The 23412-nt window shown below is 38.8% G+C and overlaps 1 protein-coding gene across 1 annotated transcript; it reads left to right on the forward strand.

Annotated features, from left to right (window-relative positions):
• The first annotated feature begins 1768 nt into the window (after positions 1-1768).
• Positions 1769-23412, forward strand: castor1 (cytosolic arginine sensor for mTORC1 subunit 1). Its single transcript, XM_020636593.3, has 9 exons — positions 1769-2085; positions 11260-11330; positions 15207-15400; positions 15962-16097; positions 17458-17581; positions 18027-18143; positions 18557-18639; positions 19299-19393; positions 22300-23412. Exons 1-9 carry the CDS (start codon positions 1931-1933, stop codon positions 22369-22371), a joined length of 1047 nt encoding a protein of 348 aa, XP_020492249.1. The 5' UTR covers positions 1769-1930; the 3' UTR covers positions 22372-23412.

The raw sequence follows: 23412 nt of genomic DNA on the forward strand, positions 1-23412 counted from the left end.
ATTTGAAATTACCTCTTGAAATCATGTTTAGATTATAATCTTTGGGTTGAAAAAAGTCAAATGAACTTTTCACTATTCTAAGAAATGCACCTTGTGATAAGGAGTAACCAGTATGTTGCTTTAATAAGAGAATTGCAAGTTAATAAGGGTTGGGTATCACTTTCCCATACTATTACTGTATGCTCTCACATTATTGAATTAATTACTTTATAGGGACAATGCAATTGAACATATTTTCAATACAGAGCATGACAGTGCTGCACAGAGAGTTAATAGCTATTGCTAATTTCCAGCTCTTCTAGTTGGGCCTTTATATAAACAGAGTAAAAATGTACAACATTCGATCACATAAAGCCATATAACACTATATGATGATACATTAAATAGATATATAAAACAATATGACAATACAGAATCCTCCATAAAACAATTTATATTACAGATTAAGATACAATTTAAAAGTGGGTACATCTCTGGTTTGCTTTCAGCCAGCATGTCACCTTTTTTGTAAAAGAATTGAAGAGAATTTGAGTTCAGTTGGTAATGTGTTCCAGAGTTGACAGCCTTTGATTGGGAACGCTGATTGTCCAAATGTAGATCTTAGATGTTGTATGTTACAGTTTCCATTCACTGTGCTTGTTGTTACCCTGTTATGGTCCTGTCTTTGCACATATGGAGCGAGGTTCAGGGGCCAGATTGTTGATACATTTAAAAAGTAGTTTGACAAAACATAAATGCATAAAGCTCTCAAAACTAAGTAGGCTGTGTCTTTTCAGTATGTGACAGTGATTTTGGGGCCTGGTTGTAAAGTGAGGAGAGGTTTCTGATTGTGGAGGGTGAAGCATGAGACCAAACTGTCTTACAATATGAGAAATGACAGAAAATCATTGAATGCATGAACAGCTTGCATTCGGTGTGTTCATTAAAATTATTGTTTTCATTTTTTTAAATGTGCATATTTACTTTCCTACTAAGTGGTTAATAAAAAGTACTGCACCCCTCTTATTTTCCTGGAAAATATAAACTACAACAGTAGCTGCCCATTCTATCTGGGCAAATAACAGTAGATGACAGTTAGGCTTTTGTTATTCACTTATGGAAACAGTGTGATTAATGAAAGCTACAACAGAAAAAAAACGTTTTAGCAATTTGATTTGAATCAGTTTTGCATAATTCAACTCAAATCCCCCCAGACTGATTCAGAAATAACACCCCCCCCACACACACACCCAAAGGACCCCTTTGACCCCCACTCTACCAGTTCATTAGTAAAGATGGTGGGAGAATGGAAACCACTTATCAACACAATAAATGTTTCTTGTTCAATACATACAAACATCACCAGAGTGTTCAAAAGAAATTTGATGGTAGCATTTTGGGGACTGTGTGCTGCACTATGTCTAAGTCAGGGTGCAATACTAGGGAATGAGCTTAAAGTTTCTAACTGCTTGATTTATATTTGAGTTTATACGAACTGTAGCTCAAACCTTGACAAAGTTAGGTCAATAACACACATTTCAATGGTTTAAAATGCAGTAAGGTGTGCACAGAAGCCCATATTTACTTTTTAACAATGGACAAAAAACGCTTCAAACGGAAGTATTTACCATAGACTGTATATGAACATGTTTTTTTAACTTCATTCTGCCTGCCATTTAATAAAATAAAACAGATTGACAGCCTATGATTTCACATCATGAACCTGTAGCTTTAAGAGGAGGGGGCGTGTCATATGTGGGTCTGTCCCTGTTATTTGAATATACAGTAGTTTAGATGGGCTGGAGTCGGATTGCATCGGATGTTTTTCGGCTTGTGAGTCGAGCACAGCGGGACGTGGTGGCTGAAGTCGTAATTCGCAATGCTCATCACCCAGGCCTACATTTAACATTTCAATGATATCCCTCAGCTAGAGAGCCGCTCACTCCGCTGCATGCACACAGGAGGGGAGACTGCACTGCTTCAAAGCGACAACATGGACTTGCACATTTTGGACCACAGGCTACGAGTCATCAGCATATCCAAGAGTGGGCTTGTGAATTTCACACACCCCCTGATTAAACTGATATTTCTCCGGAACAGAACACGGTAAGATCGGGGTCAGATGTTTGTGGCGCTCCGGTTTCTCCTCAGCCTTTAATCCCGGACGGCTAGCCTAAATGTGATAAACTAGTACAGTGCTTATTCATTCATTGGGTGGCCGAGCTATTCTTTGGCTGTTTGCTCGTGCATGCCCTGCTCCGCCTCCATGAATGATACACTGCCATGCATGTAGTTGATGGTAATTTATAGTGGTTTATGATAGATATTTAGCTTGTGAAAACCTACACAGCAGCCAGTATGCTTTAGGAAGGTTTTCTTACAGTGCATGTGAATGCATCTGGAATGTTTTCTGCCATAATTCCTTAAAAATCTTCAGAAAATCCTGCAGCAGTTTTACACATCTTACTCCCATATGTTACCATGCATTTATGATGTAATGATGTGAATTGCAGAGATGAATGCCTTTTAATGCATGCTGCATCCTCTGAACATAACATCAGCATTGATACAAAAAAGCAACATCTTGAAGCAAATGCACTACCTCTAACTGTTTTTTGTTTTTTTTGGGGGGGGGGGAAGTTTATCTTGCACAGTCTTAAACCTTGACCCTTTTTTTCCTAAAGCCAACAGTTAGAATGCGAGTTGCCAGGATCTCATGTAGGCATCCGTACCAGTTCTCAGTTAATCCCTGGATATCCTCTCATTGTTATGTAATTGTTTATTGCTCTGGCTGCCCCACATATACATGGCTAGAAGAGCTCAACATCTGTCTTTAAGCTGCCACTGATACAGGCCGCTGTCAGCTACTTGCCCTCACGTTAAGTTACAAAGAAGTTTGAATAAAGATGGTCGATTTTCCTCCTCTGTGTTCTGTGACTTGAAGTCTACTGTCCTTGAGGATGTACTTATCAGACGCATACAATGGGTAGCAGTGTCACAAAGAAATCGTATTAAATCTGCTTACAAGACAACAGGGAGAGCCCATGCAGGCCTGAGGGATCTGATGACATCTGAAAACATGTGTTATCCATGTCATGTAAAGTGACATGGTAAATTAAGTCTTATTAGATCTTAGTCTTTGTCTTATTATTGTTTTTGTCAAGCACTTCACGCCTAGCCGCACCTTTCAGCACTCATTTATCTCTGAGTATTGGTTGATACAGTAGGTTCGGACATGTCCATACCAGACACACTGTGTCATGTTGATTTGCAACACCTTATGAACAATCCCTCTGAGTTAAAAAACTAGTCAGAGTGAATAATGGCCAGATTTACACGTGTACTTCGGTACAGGCCAAATACTCCTTGACGAGTAACTCTGTAACTCTTCTTGGTCAAGAACTGCATCTAGAGTTGTAGACTCATTTATTTCATGTTATTTAAAGTGTCTGTTCCTATTTTTCTATGTGAACAGTCTCAGTTAAGTGTTAGTCACTGGAGAAAAAAAAAAAAAAAAAAAAAAGCATGCAGGCTGCACTTCCTTGGATTAGCAGGCCTGTCTGTTTTTCCTGTGGTTTGTAGTTATGTCATCATTCTGTGGTGTGGACATGTTTGTGTTTTGCCCCATTATTCCTGTTTGTTTGGGTTTTTTTTTTTTTTTTTTTTAAATCTGCAGCAGAGGTTGTTTTTATTATATTGTATTTGTTCCCCTCTGATGAAACTACAGACAATGCAGAATGGGGGAGTGGTGAAGAAGCTGGAGTTCATGGCAACTCAAAACAATTGTGAAACGTGATTGCCTTTGCTTGGTTTTTAAACGTCTCCCTCTCTCAGGCCCCTGCTATTCATTAGAGATCAGCTTCCCCGAGAATGTGCTCAAAGTAATTTGAAAGCAGTCCTGAGCAGAATTTTAAAGAGGTTATCTCTTGCAGTAACGGCTTGTTCAGAGTGAAGAGGATAGGTTTTGTCCTCCAGCAGAAACATCGGAGGCACTTTGACACCTCTCCGTGCAGAGGATGGACGTGTGCAGAGACTATCCAGAAAAGTACATTCCCGCAATGGATTAAATATATTGATGATGGGTTTGCGACTTGTTCATTTGTCGTCTTGTATTGTTATTAGCTTTTGTTTGAGGTTAATGGATGTGGTAATATCACAGGCCAGTATCAGCCCATTATCAGTGTTACTGTACTGTGTGTGGACACATCCCTGCAGGCTCCACACAGTCCTCCTTTCTTCTCTTCTGCAGGCTCAAAAACGAGAGCATGAGTCTGAACAATGCCTCAGCTGAGCCAGAAACCCAGTGGGGAGTTTTCCATTTGTCTGCCTTAGTGATCTGTCAAGGTTGGGGCTCTCTCGCTACCCTCGGTTTACACAAGGCTGTCCCCCACCCCCTCTAATAACAAGCAATGATTTTCCAGAAAAAAAACAAGTTCTTTCCCATTGTTCCTAAATAAGAAGAGCCCGTGAGAACCCTAAAGATAGGTTTGTTAGAAGCTGCAAGGGTAGCAGACAGCTTTGGACAATGTGACCGAGTTAGCCCAAGGCTAACACCTCACACTTCAACAACATTGGTTTGCGCCCCTCTTATCATGTGTCAACAGCTGGAGCATCAGTTGTAGAAACCCCACCAACACCACCAACTCACACCTCTGCAGCAACTAGAGCTTTGTGAAGCTGGATCAAAGTCAAGACTGTTGAGTGCTTGGTTTGGCCGCTTCCTTGCTACCTGTTGCTTCCTCTTCTATTTGGTTATTTTCCACCTCCTCATCCTCCTCCTCTCCCTTATATTCCTTCATGCCTCAATAAAACTCATTACCATTAGTGATCATACACAGATTATGTCGGAACTGTACAAACATGTTTGATTTGTTGATTAGTCATAGAGACTCAAGTCCCCACAGCCCAGTGTAGTCAACAGACCTTAATCTAAAAGAGTGTTTGGATAATAGTGATGATCAAATCAAGATTAGAAGCACAAGGGTGTTGACTGGAGAACAATAAATGCACTTTAATTATTTCTTGAGCTGTTTTCACGTACGCACACCTGAAGATTTAGACAATTAAGACTATCCCTGTAAGACAGGGAACAGAACACAGCCTCCTGAGGCAAGAGGTGACGAAGAAAAAAAAAAAAAGGTGTGGAGGTGATTATGATGCTAGTTTGAGAATATTTGCCTTGATATCTATGTCTATGTTATATCTACTGTACAGAGGAGAACATACTGGAGAACAGAAAACGTAATGCAGCCGTTTAATAACGTGCAGGAGATCGCAGCAGTCGCGTGCCAACAGTCTATGCACTGATTCGGGTCACAGAATATTCCTACTGGCTCGAGGGGAATTCTCCGAGTAATATCTTGCTGCGTTCCCACATCAGCTCACATGGACTTTATGTGGAAGAAATACCAAGAGTCTGGCAGGAGAATCCGGATATAGTCAGAGTGAAAAATACTGCTGTTAGCGTTCACACACACAGCACTTTCTGCAAATATCAGGAGTTTTTTTTCAGATGTGCGAAAGCACTATTTGTTTCATGTTTTCTTTGGGACGTTGGAGTCAGTAAAACGACACGTGCCCTATGTGTTGGCGTTTTTTTTAAAGCTGAAGATGCTTCAAGTTTCAGAGATGTGTTTCCTATAGGCAGTACAGCTGTATGTTGCCATGTGTGTGTTGTATCAAAAGTGCTTTTCTTCAATGGCTTGGAGACTCTTTTTTTTTTTTTTTAACACATCTGGAATTATGGGAGGCTGAGAACTGCTTTCACTTCTTAAAAACCGTCCACCCTGCATTTAACATCGATCTGGCACACGAGCCAGTGGTTTGAACTTCTCTCTCTTACTATGATTTTTCATTCTTCACCAAAATATTACATTAAACAAATTTAACAAACATCGCCTCTTCTGCCTCCCTGTTAAGGCCTGCTTTTCTCTTCACCTTCTTTGCGTGTCCATTCTCTTCAACTTTCAATCATTTCCAATCCTTTCCCTTAAATCATTTGTTTTCTTACAAGGTAGGACAAACTTGAACTTCCTCTGGGCTTTCTTTGTTTGCCACTTGTTTGTTTTGAATGGGAACTGTCTGAGCAGAAGGCTTTGTTGCCGGGAGACATTAATGAACTAATATTTTGGGGTTAGATGCAAGTGTGGATGCAACCGGCCACGCTTTTTTTGTCACGATTTTTCCTGCAAGCCCCGTAGTAAAGAGTCGACGTGTAAACAGTGGTAGGTAATAATCAGGAAAATTCCCCATGAGCGAGCTGGCAGGGGTGATAACTTTTAAATCATGCAAGCAGTGAGTGACGGTGTGATTGTTGTGCACATAGTGAAGTAGCTTCATACTATAATCTGTTCAACAGCATGTTTTTTTCAACACGATTTTCAAGAGTGCATGTCTGATAAGATTCACCTCTCTATCCCCGAGGAGGAAGGGCTCAGTTCCAAAAGGAAGAAAAGAACTGAGAACTGTAGTGATTTTAAATGTAATGTCTCCAGTCTGCCTGTTTTTATTCTGCAATGACGCTTAGGTCTTTTATCTGTCCTATCTGCACTATTTGTACTTTACAAACAGGAAACACAACAAGTGTGGTTGTGTCACAGCTAGAGCTCTCTCAGTTTTGCTTGACAACACAACCACCGCTTTGCTAAAGTTTAGCTGCCTCGCAGGTTGTTAAATGAAAGCCTTTCAAATGATTTTCCAGAAACCCATCACATGTCATGATCCAAGGGGAAATTCATCTGATTGTTCTCACCTTCAGGGTAGACCATTGGCGTGCACTACCTGTAGGAATCTGTGAGCTAAGAAAGGTGAATGGTCAACAGGAAATGAGCGGGGTATTATAACACAATGGGCCAGCTGAGTCTGCCTGCACAGCTGATAGTTTGTGTTATCGTGGTGTGCCTCTGTCTCTCTTTGTCTCTGCGGGTGATTGTCTCATCTCATGGCAGGGATTACTTTTTGCTGAGTCAGGAGTCTCGCAGTCTCACTCAGGCTTCTACTGTAACAGCTTTAGCGGACTGATTAGCAGAGGAAATGGAAAGTGTGTCTCGACGGGGACGTTTTGAGAAAACAGGAATATGTGGTGCTTTTTTAAAGGATTCAGAGGAGACCAAGAGAGGTCATTAGGTGGAAATTTCCCATATCTTCTTTCTGCTGACTATCAAAAGACTTACTAACTCAAGCTGCTTTAATACACACACTCGTGAAATTTCAGCGCAGTCTCCCCAGAAGTCCTCCTGAGTTGCTTGTTCACATATGTCCTTCACAGTGTGCAGTTTCTAAGTCCTACGGGAGATGGGGAGGAGTGGGGGGGTCTGAAGGCAAGACATGATATTAAAAAAAGTAAATTGCAGAAATACACGCTGGCAGAGAAAGCGACATATATTCCCACCATTGACAAATCAGTGGAAAAGAAAATGCAGGATGTTTTTCAGAAGCTTTGTGCATGTGTGAAAACACCATCATTAAGAGGGTCAAAAGTGCCCTTAGTACACGTCTATCATCTTGCATTGTTCTTCAGGTGGATATCCCCTTTTAAGTATTTGATCGACTCTTTCGCTACACTGTTTTGTTTCATTCTGGGAAATCTCAGACTTGCTGCTTCTTAATGCTTCCTGTATTGTGCTAAGCTAAGCTAATTGTTTGTAATTGTTCTTCAAGCCTGAACTGGTCAGTTGAGATTGACCCCAGGTTCTCTTGTCTTAAATGTCAAAATAAACAAGAGGATACAGGGCACTAGATTACACTCCAATCACTTTTCAGTGTAGACAGTTCACTCTTTCATTCAGTCCTATCTCTGACCCCTTGCTTTTTTCTTTTTCTTTTTTTTGCTGTCACACTTGCTGAAACTTTTTCTTATGAAATGAATGGAAAGGAGTTTCTCCTGTCCAGAAACTCAACTTAAAGTGCAATCATCCCAAAAACTAATGTTGTCTGTGTTTCACTTGACATAACCCGTACCAAGCCCAAGGGGCCCATTCACCCCCCATCCCCCTTTTCCTTTTTTCACATAGGCAACATTCAATAGAACTAAACCCGTCGGCCTGACGAAGCAACAGCCTTTGCAAGCAAATGTTTTTGGCCCCGATCCTGATGAGGACACAAAATACCAGAGTAGGGAGAGGAAGTCGTGTGAATTGTAATGAAGGAAATTAAAGGTTTATTACGGAGCATTACAGAGAACTCAAAAGACGTTGGCATGATGTCTGGTAGGCTTTTTAATTCCTGTCTATTTTTGGTGAATTTGTAACTGGGTCAATGACGTGACGCTCATTTTTTTGTGTCCATAAGGTTTAGTTAACTTTTAAAGGCTTAAAATCTAAAAATAAATGCACAGATGACATGCTTTCATCCTTTGTTTTGAGGACCTAGTCTAAAATTTATATTTATTATACATTTTTAGAGACTGTGTATAGGCCAAAATGTCAAAGTGGTGTAACCGTTGAAACTTTGTACCAAAGAATTAAACTTGATTTAAAAAGGTTACATTTTCATATAACACCCTATGAACTAGCCTGGCATAATCTTACAATAGAACTGTTCAATAGTAAATAAAAGTAATGGAACACCATTGTTCTTATTATTATAATTATTTTAGGGAAATCGTGTCACCCAGTCAAGTACGAAATTGTCAACATGGTGTAGCCACCATTGAAGGAGCCATTTTGTTAATATATTCATCATATCTGTGTGACAACAAATGATATCACAAAGAAGAACCCCTGATGGTCCTAACTGCTGCACGCCATGTTTAGCAACTCTCTTTTAAACATGAGATAATTGGACATTTTAAGGGCGTGGTCAGGTATGTCAAATGGTATGACCTCAGAAAAACATTAACAATTTATGATAATTATAAAAATTTGTATTCACTTCGAAAATTAGATTTGAAATGTTCACACCAGGAAATGTGCTTACATAGGTCTCAATGAAAATACCTGTCAAATTTGATTTGAAGTGGAAATGTCAAATGGTGTAACCGGTTACACTATTTGACATTTATGACAAGCCTTTCTGTTAGAGGCCACTTTTGTCAAATATCAGTATTTTTTATGTTGATTAAAGTGGTTATCCATCCACAACCTTATTATCAAGAGTCTAGGACAGAATACCCTGGCATTTTGTAAATGTTTAGCTTCAAATTGCATATTTGTGTTCCATTTACTTACATTTATAAAGGTGCACTATGTGGTTTTGGTAGAGAAGTGTGAAAGTTGGATAAATTTACAGATTATGTGTTATATGTCCATCATAACTCTAAACACAAACTGTCCTCAGATGAAAATTTGGTCCCTGTGACACTGTTTGAAGATAAAATGCTACTGGAGAAGTTATGGTGGTGGGCCCGCAACAGTGAAAGCGTAACTCTCCTGGTAGCTTTATATCTCCAAACAGAGTTCCAGGGACCCATTTTATACTTGTAATAAAGTTTGTGTATTCAGTTCAGAAAATATATCAAAGAATTGTTTCACTTCTCCAACTTTCAAATTTCACCACCAAATCTACATAGTGCACCTTTAAACATTTATGATCTAATATGTGTATGTATGCTGTAATATTGGCACCAGGAGTTGCATTTTAGATGTGTCGGCTATTAGGGGCCATGTGGTAGGGTAGGTAGTATCAGCGTGTCACTACCTGGAGCTTGCCTGCCAAAGTCTGGTACTATAGAAGGTGGCAATGCTGTTTGTGCTGTGATGGCCGTGATGTAAAGAAGGAGAGATGTAAAGTGTTGCCTGTGGGTATGTTATCCTTTGATTAGGGCACAAGTGCCTTGAGTTTATTCCAAATACTGAAGAAATGAATTCCCCCTGAAGATTTTGGTCAGATGTTGTAATTTACTAATTAATTAAGGGTGCACCGATCCTGACTAAGACAGCTAGATCAGGTATCAGTAAGAATTTGCCGGTCTATGAGACCCATCCAAAAGGCCGATCTGTTCACTTCAGTTTTATGCTATTCTGTGTTTAAGACAAATGTGCTACATTACTGTCTTCAGCATACTGGTATTCTGTGCACTTTGGAAGGTGGAGCAAACATTAAATGGAGGAAGCTAACAACAATTTCTTCAAGAAACAATGACCTTTGACTGTAGAAGCAGTATGGTCAGTTGGTGTAACTGGTTTGCGTCAATTGGTGTAACCAGTATTTCTTGTAAAAAATATAATAAAATACAGGACAATTAAATTTGAATAAAAGTAGTCCTCTATTGCAGTGAAATAACATGTTTTTTTTAACAATTTTCACATAATTTGCCAAAAATAAATTAGAAAACAGAGGTGTTTTCAGCTTTGTGTCCCGCTCAGTATTGAAAAAAGGCATAACTTATAAATTTAGGGATAATCCTAATAAAATCTATTTTCTTGTGCTATTTTAAAATGAAGTAATTACAATCATGAGTACGCTTACATATACTCTAGATGTATAAAATATTCAATATTCTTAATTTTTCAGTGGTTACACCACTTGACATTTTTAGGTCCATTTAGTCTTACCTTTTGAAAAAAAAGGTTTAAATGTCATTTTAAATAACACAAAACCAACATGAATACAAATCTCACATTTTAATGAACCTGATGCGTGCTTTCAAATTGTGTTTTTATAAGATTTATAAGATTTTTGAATTGGTCATCTGAACAACCCTTATTTGTCACTGACCCAACTACAATGGGCTGTATCAGTTGGCAAATGGCACAGTCCTTTCAAATATTTAACCACAGGGGTTCTTTTTTTAGAACAAGATGGAAGGCAGCAATAGAAACTTTCAAACATTAGTAGGTTGACCCAAAGCTTAGAAAAAAAGCAGACCTGAGTGTTTTGACGCATAGACATTTTAGATGATTATATAATACGTTTTTAAAGCAAATCTACATGCAATCCAATAATTCAGTAATCAACACATTGTCATATTTCATAATTTGGTTTTGTAGTGTCTCCCTGATCGCAGCAGTTGCAAACTGAACAATTGCCCCAGTTTGGTGTGTTACCCATCATTTTCTGTAGACAAAGGAGCGTTGCTGGCATAATAGTGTGTTTGTGCTTGCGCTAATTGAGTGACAGCCGGTCCTGAAACCGGAACAAATTTCGTAGAAATCCATTTACAGGATTCCTGGTAGCTTTTATTATGGAAATCGGAACTTCCTTTTGTTGTTTGAAGACGAATAACACTGTTCTTCCTCTCCCTCTCTCCCTTCCCCTCTCCTGCTTATCTCCTTCCTTTTATGTTGTCTCAATTTTTCTAACCACATGCTCCCTCAACTTGTACTTTCTGTCCTGTTTCAGATGCAAGTTTTTCAGTCTGACGGAGACACCAGAGAACTACACAGTCGTCCTTGACGAGGAAGGATTCAAAGGTGAAACGCTGACTGCGCACACATCCTTCATCACTTTTATGAGACATGGAGTGTCCTCAGGCATGCTGAAAAAATAATTTATTGACTGTTCACACTATGTTTTGACAAGTGTTTAGTTGCTACAGTACAAAATATCAATGCACCTTGGCTTAAGATTTTGTATTAACAGAAAATGATGCAAGACACGCACAGATGTTCATCACCCATGCAACTACTGACATGAAGGGAAGTTACTGCCACTTTCAAATTTGTAAACCCAATGGGGAACTCCACCATTTGTACTCTTCAAGATTATTTCACTAGTACTCTTAATCCTGTGAGAACAGTTGTAAAGAAAGCAGAATTTTAAGTACTTAAATTTTGTTATAATAATAATAGTGTCACTACTGTTGTCTACTAGTGGTTTACAATGTCAATACATCAATACAACGTTGGCCTCACTCATGCTAATGCCATATATCTAAATTTAAATTGAAAGAAAATGTGACTTTCTAAAGAGATTTCCCTGCCAGTTTGACTCAACACCACACCCCCACTTCATGACTCCTCATGATAGTCAGGACATGAATAAATGTAACATGAACTAATCTGATTGGCTTGCAGTATATCATTTATGGCAGAATCTCTGTCTTGTGAAATTATCATGGGCTGCGTATCTTGTATTGTTATCGTGAGTTAGCCTGCATTGCCCAATCTGTTCTCACCTTCTTAAATGAAAGAGAGTCAACAGTTTGTGCGTTTAAACTACAAACTGTTGACTAGCCTCAAACTTAACTTCCTGTGTTAGATGTTTTCTCTGAGTTTGTAAAAGTTTAAAATATCTCCAGTGAGAGTTTTCTTAAAAGGACTGGCATCCCCATTGTCTGACAAGTTTCCCCTGTTTTACTTTGAGGGTATGAAGCATCACGTATAGCCTCGTGACAAATATGATCCATAATGATGCAGTCAAGCTGTTGCCGCTATTTGTGGCCTCCAACCTAAACGGGAAAAGTGCAATCACGGAAAATAGCATTGCTCTGATTTCTAAAAGGTTCAAGATGGAATTTGGGTTGGTTAATATTTATCAAGACTTGTGTCCACTTGGACAGATAACTTCAAAACATTAAAAAAAAAAAAAAACACTTTAAAAACAATGGAAGCAAATCACAGCAAACATCACAACTTTTTGGGTTGATGATTAATAAATAAGAACACATTTTCAAATGTTTTCCATTGTTGAATGTGTTTTTTTAATATTCAGAGTTTACCTCTAGAATTTGCTCTCATGTCTGATTACACTGTTGGCACAGAGTCTGCAGTAAAACATTCTCTTTACGTGACCATGTCCTCCTCATCTCCTTTTGTCTGGTCCTCTCTTACACAGATGTACTTGTTAAAGGCATATATCGCCTCTGGGTGCCCTGTTTCTCTCCCCGTCTCTTTTACTCTCCTCCTGACTGAGTGCCTATTTTAAGAGGTGAAAGCTGGTGAAGCGAAGCCACAAGGGGACATCAGTGAATTTTGCAAACCAGAACTTTGGTGCTTTGAAGGGGAGTAAAGAGAAAGGAAAAAATAGTATTTGCTACAAGACAGTGTTCATTTTGGCAGCTATTTAGCCTTAGTCTTAGACTTAAGACAAAAGTGTTTTTATTATTAGTTGTGTCACATTTTAGACTTTTTCTTTTTGTCATGGTGTATTCCTTACTCTCTCTCTGTGACACAAAAAAGTTACAGCTGCACATCTCCCTAAGCTATCACCCCTGTATCTCTTTCTTCTTGTTTACTTCCTGGATAGACATCTGTTTCCCAGGTAGCTGCCAGCTTCCACTTGTGTCTTGTTTAGGTACAGAGAGTGAAATTTCCTGCTTTTCCCTTTTTGGCTTTGTGACTCATGTTGTTCCAGCTACATCCGAGGGATCACCCTTGTAGACTTTTGACCCTTTCTTTACCACCTAGGCCAAGCTGGAGGTCTGACAAATGCATTAGTATCAGGTCACACTCTATGCTCAAACTTTGTTGTGGTGGTGAAGGTGCCGCTGTGCTGTGCTGTGCTGTGCTGTGCTATATAAATAGCGTCTGTTTTGGTCCCCATGGTGGAGAAAGAGACACAAGGTGGGGGGAGAGGAAGTGTACGTTAGCACCCAGCAGATTAGAAGAGGAAGTTGTTACTTAAAGCTGCATCATATTTTACCACTTCATGTACATGGAAGCTTGAAAGTTGTAACAAGTTGCCAATGGTGCAATAAAACCCTTTCTGAGAAAGGAGGCTTTGTAATGAATTGACAACATTGTATTTGATGTAGAAATGTTGGTGTCAGTCCAGTCCTGATAGACTGTATAAAGTTCCTCTGTCACACCTGAGTGGTTTGTTTTATCTTCATTTATTTACCATTGATTATCCTGCTGCTGGTTCATCCTCTACAGAGCTCCCATTGTCTTGTTTGGTTTTAAATACAGAGCCATAGAGCACAGCTGGTTAGTACTGATCCCCAAGAATGTTTATGTAAGAATAAAATAAAATACTTAATGAAAGCTTGGATTTGTAAACTTTACGACAGTTTGGCAAACTGTGCGCTTGGATTTGCATTGAAAATCCATGCAAAGTCGTATGTACCGTTTACGAAAACATGCCTGATAACAAACGGCTTTTAATGTTTCATGTTAACTCAACCTTCAGGGACTCCGTAGATTACAATAACATAATTTAAACTTAGATGCTAGTCAAATTCAGACCATTCTACAAAAATACTCCTAGACACCCAATATTGGGTCATTTCTTGATTTTTTTTATTACCAAAAGCAGGCCAACTCCTGCACACTCACACCAACAATTTTTCCAACCTTCCAGCTCATACTAACCTTGTTTACACTGGAGAACAAAAGCATTGTATTGCTTCTGTAAAGGATCTTTCTCTGTTCCTGTGTTGACCAGTCTCAATTGATCAGTCACACAATTTAGGAAGTTCTACTCTGTACCAGCAGCGAATACTCCTTCTCATGGGAACTTTTTGTAATTGTTACTTTTCTTATAATGGCTGGAGTTACACCTTTACCTTCCTCCTCAGGGGTTTATTTTTCTTAAAGTGTAATCAAACCGGCCTTTCTGTGGTAAAGAAAGGAGAAAGGAATAAATCAACTCAGTAAACACCAATTTGGTGTGATAAAAGAATCTACACTTCAAAGTAAAAGGTGTCCTTAAAATTAATAGTAGAGCACTTTCATTACAATGTGGACAAGTAAGAGTCAGAAAAAAAACACAATAGTCTTCATTGGTGCTGAAAAGGCTTTATTACTGTGACTTATTTTTAGTCTTTACTATGAGTATCTCTATCTTAAGGATACTGAGCTTGATGTGTAAAACATCTGTGGCATCTTGATGATTTATTTTTAAAGTGAAGTTAGGACCTGTCATTGAAATACAGTCATTGAAATGCTGTTGAAACCATATGGTTAAATGGTAAGTGGACTTGAGCTTGTACAGCGCTTTACACCGCAGGTCACACCTACACATTCACACTGATGGCAGAGGTTGCTGTCTAAAGTGACCATCAGATGTAACTTATCCCATTCGTACACATTCATACACCGCTGATGAAGGAGCGGGTTCAACTCAGGGTTAAATGTCTTGCTCAAGAACATGTGGCTGCAGGAGCTGGGGATCGAACCCCCCCGACGTTCCAGTTAATAGACTACGGACTCTTTCAAGCCGTCCCATATCGAACCAAGTTTTTCATCCGATTTAGCCGCTATCTTTATGAAGACATCTTGTGCTCTGTAAATAAACAAGTCACTTTTAACGGTGCATGTTTTATAAAGTACGTCAGCATCAAGTCATGAATCCTGTATGCGTTCCCACTGCCCACGAGGCTAACTTTTGTCCTTTTGACCCCCGCTCAGAGCTCCAGCCGTCAGAGCATCTCAAGATAGAAAGCTCCATCTGGCTGCCTCTCAACGTTGTCTCCAATGGAAACGCCTCCAGCAGCTCGCAGGCAGTCGGCGTTACAAAGATCGCCAAGTCGGTCATCGCCCCTCTGGCCCAACAGCACGTCTCCGTCTTCATGCTCTCAACCTATCAGACGGACTTCATCCTGGTGAGTCTCTACTTCTACTTCTGCTCTCGCTTTAGCCCCCTCCAGTTTCATCAGCACTCACTAGTATCTTGTTCAAATGAAAGAGGCACTCTAAGCTGTTCTCTGTTGTATAATTCAGCAACGTCTGGGGCAATTTTTCAAACTCTTTAATGTACTAAAACTCCAGGCGTCTTATCTTGTAGTGATGCCTTTCACCTACTGAGCTCTGCCAGACAAAAGAAAGCCACGGCGTCTCGAGTTTTGTCCGCTCGACAAGTCCTGCAGTTAAGGAATGAATTCCCGACAGAGCTGAGAGCATTGAAAAGTTAGTTGATGTATTACATGAGAAAGTGTAAAGTGGGCAAAAATAGATAACACGGAGACGTTTGTGTCAGCAAATATATGAATGGTCCACTTACTGAGCGTGTGCTTTCTCCCTTTCACAACATGACATACTGGCCTTGTGCCGCTAATGAGCTCATTGCAGACTATAAATACAAAGTCGTAATGTCAAGTGCGAACACATGTTTCACAGGGTGTTCAACCATCAATATTTATGTCTCCACATCTGCGTTGTGTAAGGTGAGAGAGAAAGACCTGGCTGTAGTCATCACTACTCTGGAGGAGGAGTTCAATATCTACAAGGAGGTGGGAGGAGAGTCTGTCCCTATGCACTGTCAGGATGTGTCCAACGGCCTCCAGAAGAACGGCAAAGAAGGTAGAGGTCACAGTCCTGTCCACTTCAGTATGAATTCTGAAGATACGTTCCTCTAGCATCACCCTTTGGTTCTTCATGGGAAGAAGAGAGACATACAGTAGTTATCACATAGAGATTATCTTGAGACAAACGGGTCACAAATCCGGGGGGGGGGGGGGGGGGGGGGTCGGATTTGAATAATGCACGGTAAATTGAGTTCCAGAAAGAAGAGATCATGACAGGTGATGAATCGTGTTCAAGGCCGGCTTTTTCCATTAACTCACTCAATTGTGCCAGTAAAGGCTGAAAGGGAAAAAATTTATTTACATCACACAGAACGTGCTGTTCAAAGACACATTTTGTTCCAAACTTCTCTTCCACTTCAGCAAACAGCATGCTGTACGACGTTATAGAATGCAACAGTGCAAACAGGCTGGTTCCGCACGACGTATCAAACATAAAGGAACGTTTCAACTATGTTGACTTACTGTGTCCTATACAGGAAGTTATTTTTTACTGTAACCATAACAGGACATGCTGTACGGTGAGGGCAGAATATTCTGTAAAATGTGTCCACCCGTTTCACATTCTTTTATTTCTTTGCGTTGTTTTCTTTTTTTCAACTCAACACTTTAATAAAGACACTTTTCACCAACCAGCAATGCTTTGCTTGGAAGTTACTCCGACTCACTGTAATGACCTGAACGCAGCTCTGACTTCCCTACTTTAATCTGCATGATGGAAAGAGGAGATAGAAAAATGTTCTTGCATTAGAGAGGAACTCGACTTGGTGTCAACACTAGTTCATACAGTATGAACTAGAATTCAAATTCGTTCCTCAGCAGGGGGTCTGGTGGGGAATTGAATGGTGCAAATATACTGCATAGGGTGAACTGAATATGTGCGTTCAGGTGAAAACAAAAAGGGACTTAACTCAGTCGGGGCTAATTTGCCAAAATGCAAAGGATATATGAACTTAGATAACCCTGATGTTAGACAGAGTTTCAGTCTTTTGAACCTCTGATCCAGCAGAAGATTGACATTTTTAAGCTTTTTTCAGCCATGATATTTTCTATGCTTACACTTTGGTAAAACTAGAAATTTGTATAAAATTTGAATTGAATGGGAAAAATGCCAGATGATTTATTGAAATTTACAAATTGTTCAGAAAACCTGGATCCCCCTCCCCTTTGTGGTTCTCTGAAGTTTCTCTACCATGATTTAAAGCAGAATAAATTCATTTGAAACAGACTTCCATCTAAATCAGGAAAAACATGTCTCAGTGTCTCAAGTGTCAAAGGGGTTTTGTATGAAAGAATATTACAGTGGATCTGTTGCTATTTCCTTGTTACATCCAAATCCTGTCATTGCTTTCTTCCAGCCATCCAGCCTACAGTTCACCCAGTGCTGATCCCCCAGAACCAGTTCTGTGTCATGTCTCTGGACCCAGACACACTGCCGTCCATCGCCACCACGCTCATTGACGTGCTATTTTATTCCAGCAGGTGAGATAATGTGAACTCATAATGAAAATCGGTGTTGTTCGTTACATTTCATTAGTCTAGAAAGCAGATTTATTTACCTCAGTGAATGAAATGTGCATTGAAAATACAGCCGTAGTTTACTTTAGTACCTTTGTGAAACACAAGGTGGCAGCACATGATGCAAACCAGACTTCACCAACCACTAAGTCATTTTTATTGCATCTTAGGTAACATAAGCATAATGTGTACTATTATGAAGTTCAGTAACTTCCACATTATACCAAATTAGTAAAAATAAATTGTTTTTACTCGTTTGGAATAACTGATGACTTTATTTTATCTTCTGTTTTTTCTGACAGGTAACTAATTATGTATTATTTATTTTATATATGATTTTTTTTTTTTAATTACTTTCTGCTGACTTCATGTAATGATCTAATGTCTCACACATGTGTCTCCTCTTTAGTCCAAAAGGGGACGCACAGTCCTCTCCCAGCCAGGACATGGACTGTATCAAGTTCTTCTCGTTCTCCCTCATTGATGGCTACATCTCACTGGTGATGGACACTGAGGCTCAGAGACAGTAAGACTACACTCTACAGTCTACATCATTAAACACTGGAGATGCTTACACATTAGAGCTTCATAAACAATTTATTTACATGATACGTTTAAATATATATGTATATTATGTATATGTATATTAGATGATTCATTTTAACTGGAAGATTAAAACATTTTGCATTGATCCACAACAGCCTTTTAATTTCATTCTGCTTTATTGAACCATTTAATTTTAGCCCTTATACAGGCACTTACTTTAACTCACCTCATTCCTTTCTCTGTTGTTGCTGGTTAATTACTTTATGGGAGTTGTCCTGTCTGTTTTTTTCTATGCATTTATTTGTCAACATCTCTTAAGTGGGTCTTTCCCTGTCCATCTTTGAAATGGTCTGGTTGCCTGGTAGAACTCAGTGCATGATCTTTGTGCTGCAGGTTTCCTGCTGATCTACTCTTCACCAGCTCCTCTGGGGAGCTGTGGAGAATGGTTCGGATAGGGGGACAACCGCTGGGCTTTGGTAAGGACACCCTACTTTTAAATGGCCGTACATTTGATTGTATGAATGTAGTTCAAATCAAGTTTAAAGCTCAATAGTCGTCTGATTTTTGTTTTAAATCTTGATAAAGACTGCTTGTTATCAGACAAAGCACACTGAGGATAGCAACGTCTAAATGTTTTGTAATGCAGCGTCTTCTCGTGAAACAGTGAAGATAGCCTGTGACAGCCGGCTCTATGAAACTGTAGAAATAACTCAGAGTGACTGTAACACTGGAAAAAAAAATTTTTTTAGGGGATTTTTCCTTTTCAGAACTTAATTGCAATTGTATTTACATTCATTATATTGATGCCAACTCTCAAATGTGTTTGTTTTCTTCTTGCTGAGTTGTCATCGTGATAAATATTACTCTCTAAACTGAGCTTCAATTATTTAAGGGATTGAGAAGCTTTTGTAAAAAAAAACATGTGAATCGGACAATTAGGATGCTCTGCAGCGTGTTGTACAATTCATGTTAACTGCTCTATATGAATAAATAAAGAACAGACTCAATACAAAAGAGCAGCAACTTACTGTCTGATGTAAATGTTTATACAGTAAAAGAGCAGCAAATGTTCAGATTTTTTATGGTAATATTTGTGGATTTTTTTCTCATTTTGTCTGTCTTTCTGTTGTTTTAGATGAATGTGGTATAGTTGCCCAGATATCTCAGCCTCTGGCTGACAGCGACATTTCTGCCTATTACATAAGCACCTTCAGCTTCGACCATGCTCTGGTGAGTCAAATAGTTCTGCATCATTAGTAAGGCCAATGCAATTGTTTTTCCAAGCTTGACAGTCATTACATATGAGACTCACTAACGCTTAATTTGAGGTCAGATATGAAAGATTTCAGGTCTGGGTAAAGGGCGTAAACAGACGTCACCAAACATACGTCTCATCTCTGCAGTTTATTTCACACCTGTTTGTCCGTTTGTGGGAGTTTTTGCTGACCAAACCAAATTTATGAACTTGTATAACCATCAAATTACAGCCATATAAGTGTGGAAGACATTTTAATAATGAAGCAATTTGAAGTTTAATTTGTTTGTTAAAATATAGAATAGTTGATGAGTTCTATTTGGCTGACAAAGTCATAAAAAAAAACGACTTTTTAAAAATCGTTCCTTTTTTTTCCTTTCTTTCTTAAAAGTGTGTTTATAGTCTGAACCTAGAGTCTAAGCAAAGACATTCTAGATCAATGTGAAACAGTGTTTTTGTAAACAATGCATAAATTCACAGGCCTTAATATGTGTAACTTCTATCAGTTGCTGTGTGATTTTCTGAACCCAGTATTGGTGTGGTCTTCTCATTTAACTTCTTAAATGGATGGTTGAGTTCAATGGCACCAAATTACCAAGAAGAAAGATATTATCTCAGTGTTTGCTTTTACACAGAAACTTATCTTAAAGAGTGTGACTCAGCTAGTTAATCAGACAAGCCTGATCTCCCTCCTACATCAGTGTGATCCATGAATTGTTCAGACGCATTAATGGACAAGAATGTAATCTCTTCAGATGATCAGAAATACTGGTCATTGAGACTATTTCTTTGGTTTCACTCTGGCTTCTTAAAGAAGGGTGGTTAAATGCACATCCTGTAGGTTCAGAGCAATTTTAAAGAAGCTAAGCGGCACTCTTACTCACTCCTCTATAAAGTTCTTACAACGTTTTCCACACACTCATCTCTGCCAGATGATACTAATGAAGAGTTGTTTTTCACCTTGACTTGTTAATATGGTTGTAATCTGCTCTCAAAGCCCTAAACATATGGCGTTGTCCCTTTTTCTAGAAGCAATCTCCTAACATTTAACAGATAAAGACTAATGGGAAAGGGCTTCCCTAAAGAAATAGGGTTGGAATAAAACATAAAATTCTTCAGTAGCAAGTATGCACTGGTGAGTATTTCACAAGTCTTTGCATCACAATACATTTGTACAATCTTTCATCTGAGATAATTACACCTAGTCACCAAATTCTTCCAAAGGTGAGCCAAGAGGAGGATATAAAAAAAAAAAAAAAAGGTGAGCACTGTCATGATCTCAGGGTATTCCACAAGTACTGTATTCAAGCGTTCATTCTTTTCAGTCCTACTTTAAACATGTTTTGGAGATGAGTGTATAAATGACTGAAACAGCTGTATTATGCACACGATGCATGTCACCGGGCTGAATATAGCTCTGAAGGTGTCATAGAAATCCATTGCACGCAGTCTTGCTCATAGAATCTATTTCGACATAAACATTGTAAACTTGAGTGGGACTCAAGTAAAACCACAAGCTGGCCTAACAATAGCAAACTCCATTCAACTAAACGGCTATTGCATCACTCACTGCTTCCGTTCGTGTGTTTCTGATAAATGCTTTGCAACCATGGTCGTCTGGTGATTTTATTATGCAGTGGAGAAGACGAATCGGAAGGAATTCACCACTTCCTTTTATAAGTCATAATAATAATAATTAAAATGTTTTCCGTGTCATCAAAACTGCAGAGGAGATGTTTCATTGACGTTAGTGGAATGAAACACAAATACTTTAAGAACTTTATAATACAAATCTAAACATTATTTTGTTGCTGTTTTTTTTTTTCTTAGATTCATTAGTCTCTTTTTAGCAATGATAGGTGATGAGACTGTCTATCAGCAGACAATGATTCATTAATCAGAGGGGTTGTGATTTGGGCTCTTTTCATCATCCCGAATTTATTAGGAAATTTAACAGCATCATTTTTGTGAAGTGGAATTGTGAAAATGATGGAGGGTCATTTAGAGAGCTGTTGATCAAGAAGTCGCAATAACAGAATTTGTTGAGGACATTTTCCAAAGCAAAGTCACTAACACGAGACAGAGAGTGTGCATACAGTACGGGCTGATGGGCAGGACACTCTTTGGCTCATACTTGATGGGAGTAGTCAGGATCATTCTGTCTTTTAATAAAGACCCAGGGAAATTCCAGTTAATTCTAATGAATTTTATGGAAACTCCTGGATGTAGCAAATATTGTCCTGTCAACACACGCATACATGCAAGATTGTGTTTAAAGTGAGAATCTCAGAGATAAGTCAGAATTTAATTTGCTTGGAGTTTGGTGATTTGAATAAGTTGTCCACAAATGACAAGGCCAACCATGGGGAATACAAAAATACGCTCCCTTCGACCAAGGAACTGAAACCTTGCTAGGGATGGTAAAAAGTGAAGCCTCTTGTTGGCAAGATAGCAAAACCCTTCTTATCTATTTTTCTTAATTCAGTTTTACATTTGGTTGTTTTATGTTGCATCTGTTTTAACATCTGTTCAAATAAGACAAAATATATGATTAAGGTAAATTTAAATACATTTAAAAGGGTTTACTCTGTTTTTTTTTGTTCCATATGGCACACCGATTACTTTCTGTTCCCTTTGGTTTAGCGCAAGGACAAATCCTTTTTGGTCTTGAATATACTGGTTATTTTGCATATATATATATATACACACACACACACACACACACACATATAAATTGCAATATACTTGCTAACATTTTATCAATTTTTACAAGAAGTTGTATTGCGGTAAATACCCTGCATAAAGATTTTTTTCTGCTACCTCTAAGTGGCCTGGGCAAAAAAAGAACTAATACCGCTTTAACTTGACTTTTTTTTTGTAGGTCCCTGAGGAGGACATCATGAGCGTGAAGGACATGCTCCAGTATCAGAGGAAAGAACAAGCAACAAGTTGATTTTCTGAAGTCCAGTCTGAGCTGAATCATGCCAGCTCAGTATGCCATCCTTCACTCCAGCTCCAGTGGCCTGAGGTGGCAGACCAGCAGGAGATGGAGGCTAAACTGTGCCTAGACTAGCACTGCTTCACCAGCAGTATTAATAACTACGGACTTGCCAAGACCACCGGAAGCGCTTCTTGCACAGTTTGTCTGTGAGGCCTCCTGTCTTACCTATCTGAGGCAGGATGCACTGAGTCCCAGGAGGCCCACAAGCTCACATAGGCACATCAACATGCACAATAATCCTAAAACATCAACATATCCACACGCACACACACACACACACACACACACACTTGAACATACAGAATAAAAGCACAAAGTAAGACATGTGAACAGTGTGACAGAGTCTTTTTGCCTCTAACATAGGACTCTGGAAGTTAAATTGTTCATATTCTTGCATACATTTCACTAGCGCTATGAAGTGATAAACACAAAACTTAGTCTTCCAGTAATGTTTATTTGATGATGCCATGGTTCAAAACAACAGTTTTTTCTTTTTTCTATTTTTAAATTCATTTTTATCAGCGGCCACTTTCAAGAAGTGCAATTTTTACTGCAATTTTTTGTGGAACTGAAAGTGTGACGCTTGAAATGCAAGGCTGTTGTTAAATCATTGATGTGGCAAAAATTTTCATGAAAAGAAAACAGAATTTCTGTTTTTTGACTAGAGGGCTCACTCATTTTGGTTTGAGAAGAGTTATCGGTAGTTAGTTATTATGTATTAGGACTAGTACAAATGCTGTGAATCAGTTAAGCAAGCTTAGTCAGTGTTTGTTTGTTGTTTGAGAGAGAGAGGTCATTTCTTAACCATAGTATTACTCAAGGTCAATAACACTATGTATTATTTTTTGTTATTTGCACAATAAACTTTCATTTAGTCAAGGTCACTCGTATTTCTTGGTACATCCACATTTTGTACAATTTGAAGTCAAATTATTCTGTACAATTATTTTTTTGTGTGTGCTGCTTCATTAAATAAATAGTATTGAAAAATAA

The sequence above is a fragment of the Labrus bergylta genome, chromosome 2 (assembly GCF_963930695.1).
Source record: "Labrus bergylta chromosome 2, fLabBer1.1, whole genome shotgun sequence".
In the NCBI taxonomy this organism is placed as follows: Eukaryota; Metazoa; Chordata; class Actinopteri; order Labriformes; family Labridae; genus Labrus; species Labrus bergylta.